This window comes from Schizophyllum commune (genome assembly GCF_000143185.2).
Source record: "Schizophyllum commune H4-8 unplaced genomic scaffold SCHCOscaffold_7, whole genome shotgun sequence".
NCBI lineage: Eukaryota > Fungi > Basidiomycota > Agaricomycetes > Agaricales > Schizophyllaceae > Schizophyllum > Schizophyllum commune.
In genome coordinates, this window is record NW_026089544.1 from 2,016,598 (window position 1) to 2,030,550 (window position 13,953).

Below are 13,953 nucleotides of genomic sequence, written 5' to 3' on the forward strand. Positions count from 1 at the left end.
TGCCGGGGCTCTCCTGCACCTATGTAAGTACCTGCAAAGGTGCAGCATAAATACAGCTAGAAGTACTCTTCGGCAGGTCAAGACTTGTCCTCTCTAGCCAGCAGCATAGATCCTGAATCCAACTCGGATAAATATAAGCACTCGTAGAGTATGCCTAGTATACAAAGAAGCCATGCTTCCGTGAGTGTACAATCTGGATGCCGCAGTCCTTTGAACGCAGTTCTGATAAGACTTAAATCCGCCTCCCCTTCTTCTCCTTGTGCCCCTGCCTCTCTGTAAACACGTCCAGAATTGCATATCGGTCGCCGCCCTCCGGCACGCGCTCGACAGTCTCCTTCATCCCAATGCCTCTTTCCTCCAATCCCTCCAACACCGGCCTATACACACTGCCGTCCGTTGCTCCCTGTACGCCGCGCACGCCGATCCTGCCATCAAGCACGCCAAGTGCCGCGAGCGCGACCGGGATCCCCACCGTGCGGGCCATGGCTGAGTGGCGGTCGTTACCGTAGGCAATAAGCGTCGAGCGATATGTGCGCGCTGCCGAGCTGGCGTCGACCGTCCGAATCTCGTGCGTCAGCGCGACCAGGTCCCGCTCGCCGGGGAGAAAACGGAGCTTGGCGATCAGGAGGTGCGCGAAAGCGTCGAGGGGCGAAAGTGCTTCGGCAGGCAGAGGGGGCAGAGGCACATTGGTCCCTGCAGGCGCGCCGGGCACGATTCCCAACCACTTCATCGCGTTGAGGAACTGAGCGGCTTGCTGAGTGGTGACCGCCTTGGCGAGGGCTGAGTCCACGGCCTCCGGTGCGCCACCATGAATCGATGTGTACGCCGCCGGGACGAGGTCAGCCCACTTCTCCAATCGGATGGTCTCGGTGGTGTTGAGCAAGCCGAGCTTGTAGCACGTCTTCATGAGGTCGAAGAAGCCGGGATATCTGGGGATGGTCAACAACATTGAAGAATGTTACAGCTCAGACCGAGCTCACCTCAGTGTACCGCGCAACATGGTCCCGATCTGCTCCGGCAGGCCGTACTGAGAGATGTACTGCAGACTATCGCGGTTCGGCAGACCCTCAAACTCCAAGGTCTCCTCCCCGTTCTTCACCGGGAATGCCGGGAAGTGGTTATCCAAGACCTCCTGCCCCGCCTGCAACGAATGCGTCTGTGACACCGCCAGTCAGCCAACCCCACACTCACACTGCAAAACGCCGCTACTCACCTCTCCATCCAGCCTGAATAAGGCCGGATTCTGCGAGATCGCCGTAAGCGCCGCCCTCGGGCTCCAGCTGAACTTGTACTTGAACGGGTTGTTCGAGGCTTCCGGCGCAGGCAGGCCACCGCAGAAGGAAATGAAGGACGTCGTCTGCTCGCTCTTGCTCTTGATCTCGTCGAGCAGGCGCATAGCGGAGCAGTGGTCGATGCCGGGGTCGAGTCCGATCTCATTGAGCAAGAGTACACCGACGTCCTGAGCACGCTGATCGAGGGCACGCATGCTGTCAGAGATATAGGAAGCGGTGACGAGGTGTTTCTTGTTCGCGATGCACGCCTCGGCGACGACGGGATGAAGGGTAGCGGGGAGGAGACTGGGAATGTGGATTAGACTAGCAGCTTACGATACCAAAGCAAAAACCCACCTTATAACCACATCCGCTTCCGCCACCAATGGTGCCACTGCGCTCTCGTCCGCCATGTCGATGATGCGGTACTCGACGCTGGGGTTCTCGGCTGCAAGTTTCTGGGCTTCCTGAGCTGAGTTGCTCGCTGTGCACTGATCAGCATCAAACTGCTACACGCCACGGATGGACCCACCAACGACAAGCTGCACATCAGACCGCGAAGCTATTGTCTCAACTGCCGGTCCAGCCACCATTCCGCTCCCAAGCATCAGGACGCGCTTCCTACGAAGCACGCCATGATCCTGAGTCGTCGTCGAGGGCGACTGAGCCGTGGAGAATTCAGTGCTCGCGAACGCCGCCTCTTCAAGCCACGCATGAGGCTCCGTGAGTCTGCCATCCTTCGCCACCACCGCTCGTTCAATCGCGTCCGAAAATCGTGCTTCGCCATTCGCATACCGCACTATAATGTCCTCCAAGTACGGGTAAAGGACCGTGCTGAAGTGCATCGAGGCGTCGAAGGGTAAGGAGGCCGGGAGGATATCGACGGACATGATGGTGACGGGTGGCAAGGTCGGGTCCGCAGGATGCTCGATGTAAGTCGGGTGCGAAAGCGTGGTGGATTGGGTCATGAACTCAAGGCCGCCCTGAAAGGAAGATAGTCAGGACTTCACGATGTCGATTGTACAACCAGAGATCCAGCTTGAACGCACCCCGATGTCACAACTGATGTCCGCGATGTTCTGGAGCCGGAAGCCAGGGTACACCCGAGCGAGGGACAGCGCCTTGTCCAGATCCTCCTTCGTCATGAGGCGAGGGAAGCCAGGCTGCCAGCCAACGCCATTTATGAGCATGGTAAGATAGGGTGCAACCTGTGAGAAGGACGAAGATCAGCTCATACCAAAGAGAATTTGAAGGAAGACTGCTTGCCTTCTCCGCGAATTTAGACGAATATAGCCTAGGCGACTCATAATAAGATGAACGATCGTATGGACCTCCGTCCTGGCGGGTGAGGTAGTCCTGTGGATGAGCGTGATATATGTACACCTGCGTGAAGTACGTCAGTCAAGTACCTCAGTCCGAAGCCTTCAATACTCACCTTCTTGTGATTCACAGCGTCAAAACCCTGGAGTAATAGCGGCAGTTGTTCGACGGTGACCATGTCGTGAGGAAGATCCTTGAGAACCGATAATGCGCCCTTGGAGACCAGACCAGACCTAGAAGCTGTGTTACACACGAAAAGACGGGAGAAGATGGCTCGGATTACCCAGTGAGACCGACGATGATGGGACCCAGTTGCTGGGGTATACCATTCTCAGCTATCATGGTAGACGTATGATGGAAGGCCGTCTTGAGGGTTTCCAGCGTAGGCTGAGACTGAGGACGAGGAGAATACTGGTGGCGGGGTGAGACACAGATGAGGGGAAGGGGAAACCCGTGCGCTTACAAGGAATGGTGTCGCGTAGCCCTTCTCCAGGAGCGAAAGTCCTAACGAATGAAAAGCCTCAAAGGCGCCAGCAACTAGAAGTCTGACGTGAACACAAGACGAGGCATCAACGTTGGAAGGAACTGACCACCAGCGAAATGACCGAACCCAACCGTGCGCTTGCCTTCCTCATTGACGAGTAGTTCATAGTCGATCAACGTGGCCGGCTTGACGTGCTTGTCTTCGTTCTGTCCACGCAAGAACTTTCGCAGAAGTGGCATGTTATATGCTTGGCCCTTGGTCGTATGCGAGAACATGAGCGAAACACGAGACGCAGTCGAATCGTCCTTAGGCGAGGCAACGCCATCGGTGAACACTTCCTCGAGAGGCGGCTCCTTCACTCCGAGGATGATATGCGCTTGCGAGAGATCGTCCACGACTTGCGCGCCAGCCTGTACCCATCGTTCAGTCGCTGATCATGAATGAGATAGGGGCGCGCGACGCACCTCAGTATACTGCTCCTCCGTGAAGAAGCGACGCGTGCATCGCTGTACCTGCACTTTGAGGTCCTTGTGCTTCTCGAGGAGCTGTCGAACGTGCGCGGGAACAAGGGGAGAGCGCCGTTCCCAGATACGCGCGGGGTCCTCCCTGCGGATGCCCAGTACGAGGGGCCGCTTGAGCCCAGCGACCAGCGACGACATGGCAGCTGAGGACAAGCACAGTCGACCCCGGGCGCCCTTAACCGCACACACTCCCGGGCGGAACTTGATGATCATATGTCGTTTCCGGGGTGCACGAGTCTCGCGATGTGCGCGACGCCGTGGCGTTCGCAACCGCTAGGAAACGTAATTGGGCACGCGTCTATACGCGTTAAGTCGCGCCAAGATGGAGCTTAAGGCGAGCAGAACGACATAGGAAGTTCTGGTCAAGGTGCGAGCGCGTCGTCGGACGCGATGAGCAGCCCTTGTCTTTAGTGCCGGACACCGCGGAAGCAGATCTAGACGTAGCACGTGGGAACACGTGTCAAGCGGACCCACAACCGCCCATGTTCCAACTTTCACATTCCAAAACTCCATATTTTAGGTCAGAAGGCAGTGTATACACGCGGTGGAGAGGCAAGATCTCATGTCCCATGAGCAGTGAATCTTCTGTACAGGAAGTACGTCGGGGGTGTTGTACTGCCGCGCTAGTACTGTCACGAACGCTGTGCGGAATTCATTCCCCCGTCGCCCTCGGTCTATTGATCTTGTCGTAGCGTATAGAGTACCGCGGGATAGCATCGAGGAAGCGACCGGTAAGAACATGTCGGAGAAGTCGAACAGGATTATAATGCGCGGCTAGCCGCTTTGACAGGCCAACTGACGAAAGTTATCATCGCCTCCACCGAGTGAGACCGCATGCACGCTCTTACCGTACTGAAAGAAGATCGATGAGAGCGGTACAGGCTGGTTCTACAACAATGCGAAGTCAGAGTTTGGTCGCAGTATGAGGCAATAATTTACCTGCACGATAAGTTGATATGTTCCTGGTTTTGTGGCAAAGTAAATTCCACCTGCACGCAGGTTTAATCCGGACCGTACCGCATGGTAAACATGATTATCGTACCTGGAAGCCTCCACGGATCCTTAATACGCAACATCAAGGCAAACAAAGGGAAATGGTTAATGAATGCCAGTAACGTTTCCAGACCGGCATAGAGCGAGATGATTCCCAGTCGTACCTGGAGCGCGTCAGACGCAAGCAAAGGTCCCAAGGTCCGGCTTACCGCAGCAAAGACGGCGTGATACGCCAGCACCGTCGGAAAGAGGAAGGCTAGCAGCGTGAACAGCACGGTCCCAAAAAGCAGCTGGTCGATATCGTACTCCCAGGAGTCAGTGCGGTTACGCAGGACGTTGAAGCGCTTTCCTATTGTTGGTGTCTTCGTGATTTGACACTGCGTGGCAGTGCAGCGCTACGTACCTCGGAATAAATTCCACAGCGATCCGGCGGTCTTGAGCATGCGCGAGTAAATGGCGTTCGACACTGTATAGCATACATAGGTATGCGCAGTCGCCAAAGCAAGGAGGTCGGAGACGATGCTGATGGAGAAAGACACGCCGAGAAAGCTCGCAACGCCAGTCGCGTATATGATTCCTGGGAGGAACGCCGAGGCGCGGCTTAAGAGCCCTACAGAGCGCCTCAAACGGGTCCTCAGCGCGTCGAAGAGAGCACATACCACCCCAAGCTGAGATAATCTCACTAAACGAATGAGCGTAAAAGCGACTGAGTTCAGTATTGAGCTTGAGCCCTGCTGGCCACGAGTCGAGCCAGTGTAAGACCCGAACCAAACGAGTAACAAAGAGGTCCTGGGCTGGAATCAACAAGCGTCAAGCACTGTTCAGCCGCACTCACCTGGACGACACGGTCATGCATTCTCGCTAGAACTACATGGTTTTCGCACAGAAAAGAACCGACAGCAATGCCGATCGTAATGTCGTTCACGATGAGCCAGACAATGTTGAAGAAGCTGTATGCTCGTTAGACACAATGCCATCCGATTAGATCTCACGACCAACTTCGTATATCGCCCAGCTAACACCGGCACCGCTACGCCGCCCTCACCCGCCAGCGATCCAGCCTCTCTAACGAAGAACTGCGCTTGCTCAGACCGCACGTCAATTTGCTGGGCTGCAGACAATTGGGCACGCTCAGCCGTGGAATCATTCAAACACTGAACATATCCTTACCTATGAGTAGAATATCCGACGCCTTCCACAAAAGCAGCGGCGCGCTACAAATCCACCTCGCCATTTGCGACGCGATCAGAATATACGGTGCTAAGCTTCGCGCGATAGTCGATGCAAGGGCCCATACGAGGGGTTCTCTCGTCCCGCGAGTTTTCCTAGGCATTAACGCGCGCTGCACGACATCGTCGACGGCCCATGCTCGGTTGAACTGAGAGAACGAGTCAGAGTGGGCGAAATCGTTTGGCGCATGGTCATACTGGCCTTGCCAATGATAAGTTCGTCAATCCCCGCAGAGGCCTTTCGACTTTGAGCAGGACCAGGAGTCGCATGACTCTGCGGAAGCGCTCCAGGCGGCGTAAGGCAATGGTATCGGAGCGTCACTGGCTTATGACGGCGGTAAAGAATGATGTTGTAGGGCCTCAACAGTCCAGTAAGTCCACGGGGTAAAATCAGAAAGCGGGGCACTTACTTCGAAGAAGAGTTTAATTGCAACTTCGGAACCCAGGAATCCTTCGCGAAAGAGCAGCTTCCAAGTACTCGTGGTGGATCCGGTCGCAAGGTGAGTAAGATATTATCAAGCTTTTGGGTATCCTCCTCCTGATCCAGTGTTCGTATTAATCACATTCAAATTCTGGAGTTCTCGCTTTTGATGAGAGACCAACCTCCGGAAGTACGCCTGCGATGCACCAGACGGAAGGACTCGACCAGCCAAAGAGCGTGCCGGAGTGGCGTACGTCATCCGGCCAGAAGATAGACAGAGGCATATCTTCTATGCCTCTTCTCTATCGAGAGATTGAATGGAAAGCCTGCTGAGATGAGCTTCCCGACGTTGAAGATACCGTTCAAGGCGGAACTGTGACAGTGACATGGCCATCGTGATGACAATGGCAGCTCGCGTGGCTGTCAGTCACGCTCACAGGTTGTCCCACACCATCGCCTCCGTTCCGAGTTTCTCTGTATCCATTCATCAATTCCTGTGCTCTGACTGCTGCGTGGAATACAATGACTGAACAAAGTGAAGGCACCAAGTCTGGGGACGAAGTCATAGGCTGACCAGCCGTCCAGCGCCATACGCGGCTGCTGCCCGAGTGCCTCTCATCAAGTCACCAAGTCTCCGAGTACCGCAAGCGGTAAATGACCATCTACGTCTCGGGATTGCCTATCTCACAGCCTGAGTAGATCCAGCTGCCACCAGATATCCACCCGTTGCCCGACTCCGTAACAGCCTACGTACGCTCCGCCACAGCCTGCTGTCAGAGGTCCTGGCTAACGTCCGGTCAGTTTGTCTACCCATTCACTTTAGAGGCTCAAGTTATCGCCGCGGAGAGCGCGCGGCGTGGGAGCCTTGCCGCCGACGCTGCCCGTCACGAACGGTACCTCCGAGACCGAGAGGACGAGAAGCTGCGTCGGAGGAAGGAAGCGCTCAGGCGTGTCGCGCCTGGATTCGACCCCGATGCTGTCTTGGTCCCGACGAAGACAGGGCAGACTCAGGGCACTTCGACTCTGCGGGAGTCGTCGGCACCGACTGGTCACCAACGGTCACGGTCCGTAATGGACGACCTCGTAGATCAACTGGCCCAAATGGAGGCATCGAGTGGGAAGACTGGGGACTCCTGAGGGATTTCTCCGAGAGATGCGGATGGATTGTTTCTCGGGCATCGTTCCTACGTACGTCCCGACATGGTTGCCTGGGATTTCTGGATATCAATGGTCACTTCGGTTTAGCTGAAGGATCTCGGCCAGCATCGAGCTTAGCGGCGTCGGCAGCCATCTTAGCTTCGCAGCGACCCTCTCCGAGTCGGACTGAAGACCACATGAATCCTTACCCCGGCTCTGTGTTCGCGACATCGCATAGGTCGATTGACCTACCATCCGTGCTGCGTCCGGATGGTCCGTCCACTCAGAAGACAGCTTGCGCTTATCATTCCCCGACGGCCGGTCTCATGCTACTCACGCCGTTCATTTTAGCCCGCCCTTCACCCATTGATCCTCGTCGGTGATTGATCTCAACCGACGTTTGTTCCACACCCCACCCTTCCGCGACCCATAGTTGTGTTCTACGAATACACCGACTAGTCATGAGCTTGGCACATTACACTTAGGATGACGGATACGGCGAGGCGGCGGCCATCGATTTGAATGCGATCCTAGAGGCGTTGCTATACCATTGCGTCTCTCGGCCCCTTTAACCTCCGTCATCGTGGTGCCCTCGCGCCTTTCAGGGCTGAACCCAGGGCCGCACGTCCGACCATAAAAACTACAGTCAACATTGCTCTTGCCATTTACGACCTCACAATGGCCCACCCCGCGAGCAGATACCATCGTCGCGTCCTGCGCGAACTGACCTACTTTGCGCTCCTACCCATCATCACTACCCATCTCCTCCTGCGATGGCGCTCCATCAGTCTGGGTGCACTAATAATCCCAGCATACGCTGTCGCTGTCGCGACCTGGATCACCATCAATCAACTGCGCTCATCCTGTGTACAAGCCCTCGAGCGGCGTAATCTGGGCGCTCGGCCAATTCCTTGCGTAAATGGGCGGCTCCCCGGAAACCTCGACGTCCTGTTCCGCATGATGAAGGCCTTCAAGAACAGCTACGTCCTAGATGTATATCTTCAGCTCTTCAAGGAATACAATACAACTACGCTGAACCTGCGGATCCTATGGGTAGACAATGTAAGCGGTGAATGTCATTCTCAGACGCGCGCTGACAAGCTCCATAGATTATCACGATGGATCAGGAGCACTCGAAGTTTATATTGGCCACGGGCTTCCAGAATTTTTGGCGAGGTTTGGCACAGAAAGAGCGCATGTGAGCATCGTCGCCGATGTTGGTCTACTTCTATCTGACAGATACTTTCGACAGGGAAACGTTCCTTGGCGAAGGCATATTCAATCGAGACGATGAGGTGAGCCGCTCATAATCTCCATATCCGCTGTAGCTAACGCTCTTCCTAGCCCTGGAAAATGGTGAATTCATCACTGCATCGATTGTTCTAGTACTCACAAACCCCTAGCATCGCGCGGTAGCCCGCCCCTTCTTCGCTCGCGACCGCATATCCGACCTCGACACCTTCGAGCGGTACACGCAGCGCACTCTCAGCATCTTATCCGACGCCACCACCAAGAACCAGCCCATCGATATCCAGGATCTCTTCTCGCGATTCGCTCTAGATGCAACCTCAGAATTCCTCTTCGGCAGCTCCTTCGACACACTCGCGGGTGAACGGCCGATCGCCGGGGTGGCGGGCTTGGGGCCTAAGGGCGCTACCGCCGGCGACCCCTTTGGGTCCTTCGTGCAGGCCTTTGAGGCGGCGCAGGTCACCTGCACTACGCGCGCCCGCGTTGGTCATTTCTGGCCACTGCTGGAGCCATTTCAGGACGCCAATCGCGAGAACGCCGAGCACATCCGTCAATGGCTGGATCCTCTCGTCGAGCGCGCGCTTCGAGACAAGGCCCGACGAGAAGGCGTAGACAGCCCTGTCGCAGAGAGGAATTTCTTGGAACACCTTGTCGAGAGTACTGACGGTGCGTTTTGCGTTCGCCTCGTCAACTACTATTGGCTCATATTAATCCATGTTTTCCGACAGACCGTGTCATCATACGCGACCAGCTCCTCAGCATGCTACTGGCGGCGCGGGACACCGTAAGTGATCACGGCCTTTATCCTCCCCAGTAGCTGATGATAGAACAGACGGCCTGCCTCCTCACCTTCGTCGTCTACTTCCTGACCTCGCACGCCGATGTCCTCACAAAGTTGAGAACCGAAATTCTCGCCGTCTGTGGGCAGAACGGATCTCCTACCATACCACAACTTCGCTCGCTCAAGTACACTCGCGCCATGCTCAACGAGACACTGCGTCTCTTCCCGCCCGTGCCGCTCAACATTCGCGAGACGCGCGAAACCCCATGCGTCTTCCCCCCTTCTCGGACGGCTACCGACTCTCGTCCTCTTTATGTCCCAAAGCATACATCTGTAGTATACCTTCCTCTCTTGATACAACGGGATCCTGAGCTTTGGGGCCCCGATGCGGACGTCTTCGACCCAGAACGGTGGATGGACGATCGTTTGGGGCGCTACGTTCATGACCCTGCAATATTCGCACCATTCAGCGCAGGTCCGCGGATTGTGAGTGTCGTTCTTCCAGGATACACTACCTACTGATGATTTATACAGTGTATCGGGCAGAATTACGCATATAACCATGCGACATACTTCCTGGTCAGACTTCTTCAGAGGTTTGACACGTTCGCGCTGGCTACGGAAGCTCAGCCCGCTGGATCCCTCCCTCCGGAGGAGTGGAAACTACGCGAGGGGCGTCAACAATATGAACGAATCTGGCCATCGAATGCTATGACCTTGTTTGTCAAGGTACGTTTTCTTGGGCGTTCGAAGGCGCTAGGCTCAACACACCATGCCACAGGGCGGCCTTTGGGTCAAGATGTCGAGACGCTCCTCGTAATGAGCACCTCCTTGGTGATTGTGCATGTATATTAGCATGGCATATTACCCTTCTATTATGTTTCGGCTCGCCCTCTTTCCCGTGCCACTGCCAAATCTCGTTCAAGTGGACGCAAGCCCCGAAGATCACATGAAACAGGCCGATGCCGTTTTATGGTCGTCTCATTTTCGCAGGCCTCAAATTCAGGGAAGAGCAGTCCGAGCGACTTTCGTGCGCCCATACGCCGCTCTCGGAGTATTGTGTGAAATAAATCCAGTCTAGAGCTTACTCCAAGCATCGCCTTGTCCCCCATTACTCGCTTGTCCAACCTCACACTCGCGCGTTCGCTATGCCCCGCGGGCACCTGCTTCGCAGTCGGAATCCACCTCTTCAACCGTCCCGCCAGCCGAGCTCCCATTGATAAATCACCTTTGCCATCAGGAATGGGAGTAGCAGCTTCGACGTATACATCAAGACGTGGACACGTATACATTGTATTGTCTTTTCGGAGTCGACGCTATACAGTATCTGCAGAACATTTGGGCTACATAGGATCATCAGATGTGTGACATATAGGCAATAGTTAGGTAGCAGTGCAGAATTGTCAAAAACTGAGTTCCGTTGCTTGATTTTCTAGGCTTTCTCAAGGATTTAAGGTGTCTTCTCTAAGAGAGTTGCGTCAAGATACGAACAGGAGTAGACTTGTTGAAGCTATGGAGGTGTGCATCGAAGGTTCAGCACGAGGCTGGAAGGTCACAAAAGAACCCAGGTCGGCGATGGCCGAATGCTGTGATCAACAACACGTGGATTGAGAGTTATAAGGCGGCGGGCGGCATGCAATGCTTTCCCAAGCCCCCATCGCCGGGTGTGAAGTCCAACTGACTACCAATTCCTCGATTGACGAGCAGTCTTCCAGGCAGAAACGTGTGGCTTGCTACACGCTTTTTCTGCTGCGGAGGAGCACGGTCGTGCTTTCGGATGGTAGCAAGGTCGCCACTGCGGTTACTGCCAACGCTGTCGACCATACGGTCGAGCCATTGGCAGTGACGGCGAGACCTTCAGCGTCGGGCTCACCGCGTACGATAGCCAGGTTGTGGGGTATCAAGGACGAGTCGTGGTACACGGTATCGGTCCACGGCTTCGAGATATGCCGCTTCGTCACCAGAAGGGACCGTGCTGGCTACGGACGTAGGTGAGTGGACTTCAGTCGACCGCGAGTGGGCGCTCGATGTCGATGAAGCCCAAGCAATTCTCGTTCGCTATGACGGGCTGAGATATTGTTGCGTACACTCGCTGCGAAGCTGCCGTCGGTGCCACATGATGCTTATGTGGCATACGCGGTGCACGCTTTGCAGGGGTCGGCCTGCATCTGTGTGGCTGTCGCGTGCATGTACTAGTAGCTGCTCGTCGTGCTAGACGTCCGGTGAACGCGACGTGCCGCCTCGACCACCTCATGTTTGGCCGGAAGGCGAAATTTTTGGAACCCCTTCAGTCCGTTATAGAGCTTGACATACAATATTTTCATTCCTCGCTCTCGTCTACATCTTCAATCTGCTCTGGAGCTAAAGTGACCGCCTGGTACGCCGCCCAAGCCGTGAGCGCCAGACCAGGTAGCTGCACATAATGATACGCCGGGCGGGCATCGTAGTGTCCCACAACGCTGGTTAGATGGCCAAGGAAGTCGGTCCAGGTCCCCAAGCACATAAGCACCGCACCTAATCGATACTGCCCTGCGAACTTGCGCACCGAGTGACGAAGCAGGCCTTGTCGAAGATGACCAGCCCAGAAAAACGCGTTCATCATATAACCGAAGACGATGGTGAAGGTCGACCAATTGGGCTTGTGCGCTTCATCGGGTGCAGGATGCAAGGCGCGAAGGAAGGGGGTATCGCGCATGAGCAGGGAGAGCAGGAGACTGCCAATCAACAACTGCAAATGATGCTCGATGAGTATCGAGAAAAATGAATCAAGTCGAGAGCTTACCCCAAGCGTCGCCTTGTCCCCCATCATCCGCTTGTCCAACCTCACACTCGCACGCTCCCTATGTCCCGCGGGCACCTGCTTCGCAGTCGGGATCCACCTCTTGAGCCCCTTGCCGTCGCTCCAGCCGAACTCCCATCGATAGATCGCCTTCGCCATGAGGAATGGGAGCAGCAGTTCTGGCGTATACATCAAGACGTGAATCCACCAGTTTTCTGGGTCGCCCAGCGTATCGGTGATGACACTATCCACATAGCTAACGACTCCCGCTGCAATAAGCATCTCTGTGGCGTGGATGCTGATAGTAACGGTCGACGAGCATTTGTACCAATAGGTGAAGTCGAAGAGGAAGACGGCGAGGTAGCAGAGGGTGCTAGCAGGAGAGATTGTCAGGCAGCCTCGCCGGCGTGGAAGGACCGTCACTTACGACAGCACCGTCAGCGCGATTCTCAATCTCGGTCTGGCATCCTCCCTCGAATAATGGCCCCGTACGCTGTTCCACAACTCGGCATTGTCGTGGGCCATGACCTGCACGTAGTCGCTCTCGTTCGTGAGCGGTGGCGACTGCCACTTCATGAGCGTCGCGAGTGCAGAGCGACCAGGAGTCTCGCCAGCGAAGTCGACCTCAAGAGTGACATCCATGAAGTCGGGCGTGGGGGTCCCGTCATCCTGAGGGCTTTCGTCGCCTTCTGACCGCGCCGACTTTGTTTCGCATTTCTGTCGAATAACTGGTACAGGAATGATATCCTGAGACCTGGCGTATCAGCAAGCAGTGAAGGCGAAGGGTCAAGCATGAGCGTACCCTTGGTCCGGCAATTGCGTTGCGTATGTCGATGAAGGGAGCATACCGCCATTCCGGCTGTTCAGGGCCATCCAGCTCGACATATGCCTCGAAATGGCCATTGTTGGCGAATGAACGGTCGCAAAAGGGCCACACGGGCTGGAAGGACATGCGGTTCATGGAGCACTGTGAGAGCTCATCAAGATCGGGTGTCGTGCAGCGGTAAGGTTGGACTGACTGGATCCTTGGCAAGGTTTGTATGCCTCTCCGCGTAGCCCTTCTTTTGATAGAGCGGGGCACTATCGACAATGCGGAGCTGAGCGCTGAACGAAGTTCATTGATAGCGTGGGTCAGCGCGTCGAGGACGGCGTGAAGCACTGACACTCACCGAGTCACGATGTGAGGGTGCTTCTTGTAAGGAGGTTCGGGGGCTATCGAGATCGTGACGGCCCTCTCCCCCGCTTCGGTGTCTACATGTTCATGGCTTGCGGGATCCTCGACCTCGTCCTTCGTGCTGTCGGTGCTATTGGTCGCTGCGCCCTCGTCGCTGTTTGTGCTGTTCTCGCCGCCACATGGATCATTGACCTCGTGGAAGCGGACCATTGGAACGGTGATAGAGAACGACTCAAAGGCAAGGTCCTCGATGGTCTTGTCCCCGGCATCCTCAGCGCCTAATGGGAAACTGATAAACCTCTGTGAATACTGGGTGGCACGCAGTAGAGAAAGTACTCACGGCCACGCTCTTGTCGGACGAGCTAGTGCCACCGACTTGGGCTTCCAAGACGAGTAGTTAGAAACTTGCACCGAAGGCGACGAAGGGATGACCATGAAGGTCGCGCGCAAGTCCGTGGCAGTCAAATTCGGCGTCAAACTAGTGGAGAGATGTCAGTAAGCTCTGAGCGTACTCGAGCTGATCATGATTGCATGAATCCCCACTCACAATCTAGCCGTCGGAATACGCAGGGAAATCGACGTCGCACGGCCTCTG

General features: G+C 55.6%; 9 protein-coding genes across 9 annotated transcripts; 2 read left to right on the top strand and 7 right to left on the bottom strand.

Annotated features, from left to right (window-relative positions):
* Positions 1–100: 100 nt before the first annotated feature.
* Positions 101–3,977, bottom strand: SCHCODRAFT_02629850 (uncharacterized protein). Its single transcript, XM_050345554.1, has 12 exons — positions 3,540–3,977; positions 3,182–3,485; positions 3,055–3,128; positions 2,875–3,002; positions 2,707–2,824; positions 2,538–2,654; positions 2,321–2,479; positions 1,804–2,254; positions 1,629–1,755; positions 1,214–1,577; positions 981–1,156; positions 101–929 (listed from the first exon to the last, which is right to left on the bottom strand). The coding sequence occupies exons 1-12, from the start codon at positions 3,732–3,734 to the stop codon at positions 233–235; spliced, it is 2,910 nt and encodes a 969-aa protein (XP_050199753.1). The 5' UTR covers positions 3,735–3,977; the 3' UTR covers positions 101–232.
* A 271-nt stretch (positions 3,978–4,248) lies between these two features.
* On the bottom strand, positions 4,249–5,823 carry SCHCODRAFT_01172581 (Gpi1-domain-containing protein; the record flags this gene model as incomplete). Its single annotated transcript, XM_003030796.2, has 10 exons — positions 4,249–4,391; positions 4,445–4,484; positions 4,536–4,585; positions 4,639–4,753; positions 4,799–4,938; positions 4,993–5,199; positions 5,249–5,378; positions 5,425–5,539; positions 5,589–5,700; positions 5,760–5,823. The coding sequence occupies 10 exons, from the start codon at positions 5,821–5,823 to the stop codon at positions 4,249–4,251; spliced, it is 1,116 nt and encodes a 371-aa protein (XP_003030842.2).
* Positions 5,824–5,913: 90 nt separating this feature from the next.
* Positions 5,914–6,610, bottom strand: SCHCODRAFT_02581765 (uncharacterized protein). Its single transcript, XM_050343919.1, has 3 exons — positions 6,422–6,610; positions 6,229–6,356; positions 5,914–6,177 (listed from the first exon to the last, which is right to left on the bottom strand). The coding sequence occupies exons 1-3, from the start codon at positions 6,521–6,523 to the stop codon at positions 5,922–5,924; spliced, it is 486 nt and encodes a 161-aa protein (XP_050199754.1). The 5' UTR covers positions 6,524–6,610; the 3' UTR covers positions 5,914–5,921.
* A 69-nt stretch (positions 6,611–6,679) lies between these two features.
* Positions 6,680–7,498, top strand: SCHCODRAFT_02629859 (uncharacterized protein). Its single transcript, XM_003031182.2, has 4 exons — positions 6,680–6,774; positions 6,825–6,889; positions 6,939–6,989; positions 7,041–7,498. Exons 1-4 carry the CDS (start codon positions 6,762–6,764, stop codon positions 7,374–7,376), a joined length of 465 nt encoding a protein of 154 aa, XP_003031228.1. The 5' UTR covers positions 6,680–6,761; the 3' UTR covers positions 7,377–7,498.
* A 438-nt stretch (positions 7,499–7,936) lies between these two features.
* Positions 7,937–10,297, top strand: SCHCODRAFT_02629864 (cytochrome P450). The gene is made up of 9 exons (XM_003031181.2): positions 7,937–8,438; positions 8,486–8,574; positions 8,629–8,671; positions 8,721–8,732; positions 8,780–9,290; positions 9,353–9,408; positions 9,457–9,891; positions 9,940–10,134; positions 10,187–10,297. The coding sequence occupies exons 1-9, from the start codon at positions 8,055–8,057 to the stop codon at positions 10,223–10,225; spliced, it is 1,764 nt and encodes a 587-aa protein (XP_003031227.1). The 5' UTR covers positions 7,937–8,054; the 3' UTR covers positions 10,226–10,297.
* Positions 10,077–10,798, bottom strand: SCHCODRAFT_02327013 (uncharacterized protein). The gene has a single exon (XM_050342379.1). The coding sequence runs from the start codon at positions 10,695–10,697 to the stop codon at positions 10,281–10,283; it is 417 nt and encodes a 138-aa protein (XP_050199755.1). The 5' UTR covers positions 10,698–10,798; the 3' UTR covers positions 10,077–10,280.
* A 266-nt stretch (positions 10,799–11,064) lies between these two features.
* SCHCODRAFT_02545345 (uncharacterized protein) lies at positions 11,065–11,433 on the bottom strand (the record flags this gene model as incomplete). The annotated part of the gene is made up of 1 exon (XM_050343633.1): positions 11,065–11,433. A coding segment is annotated over exon 1 (165 nt), but the record flags the coding sequence as incomplete, so codon positions are not given.
* On the bottom strand, positions 11,275–11,433 carry SCHCODRAFT_02505023 (uncharacterized protein; the record flags this gene model as incomplete). Its single annotated transcript, XM_050343158.1, has 1 exon — positions 11,275–11,433. A coding segment is annotated over one exon (159 nt), but the record flags the coding sequence as incomplete, so codon positions are not given.
* A 292-nt stretch (positions 11,434–11,725) lies between these two features.
* On the bottom strand, positions 11,726–12,376 carry SCHCODRAFT_02504711 (uncharacterized protein; the record flags this gene model as incomplete). The annotated part of the gene is made up of 2 exons (XM_003030795.2): positions 11,726–12,133; positions 12,188–12,376. 2 exons carry the CDS (start codon positions 12,374–12,376, stop codon positions 11,726–11,728), a joined length of 597 nt encoding a protein of 198 aa, XP_003030841.2.
* Between the last annotated feature and the right edge of the window lie 1,577 nt (positions 12,377–13,953).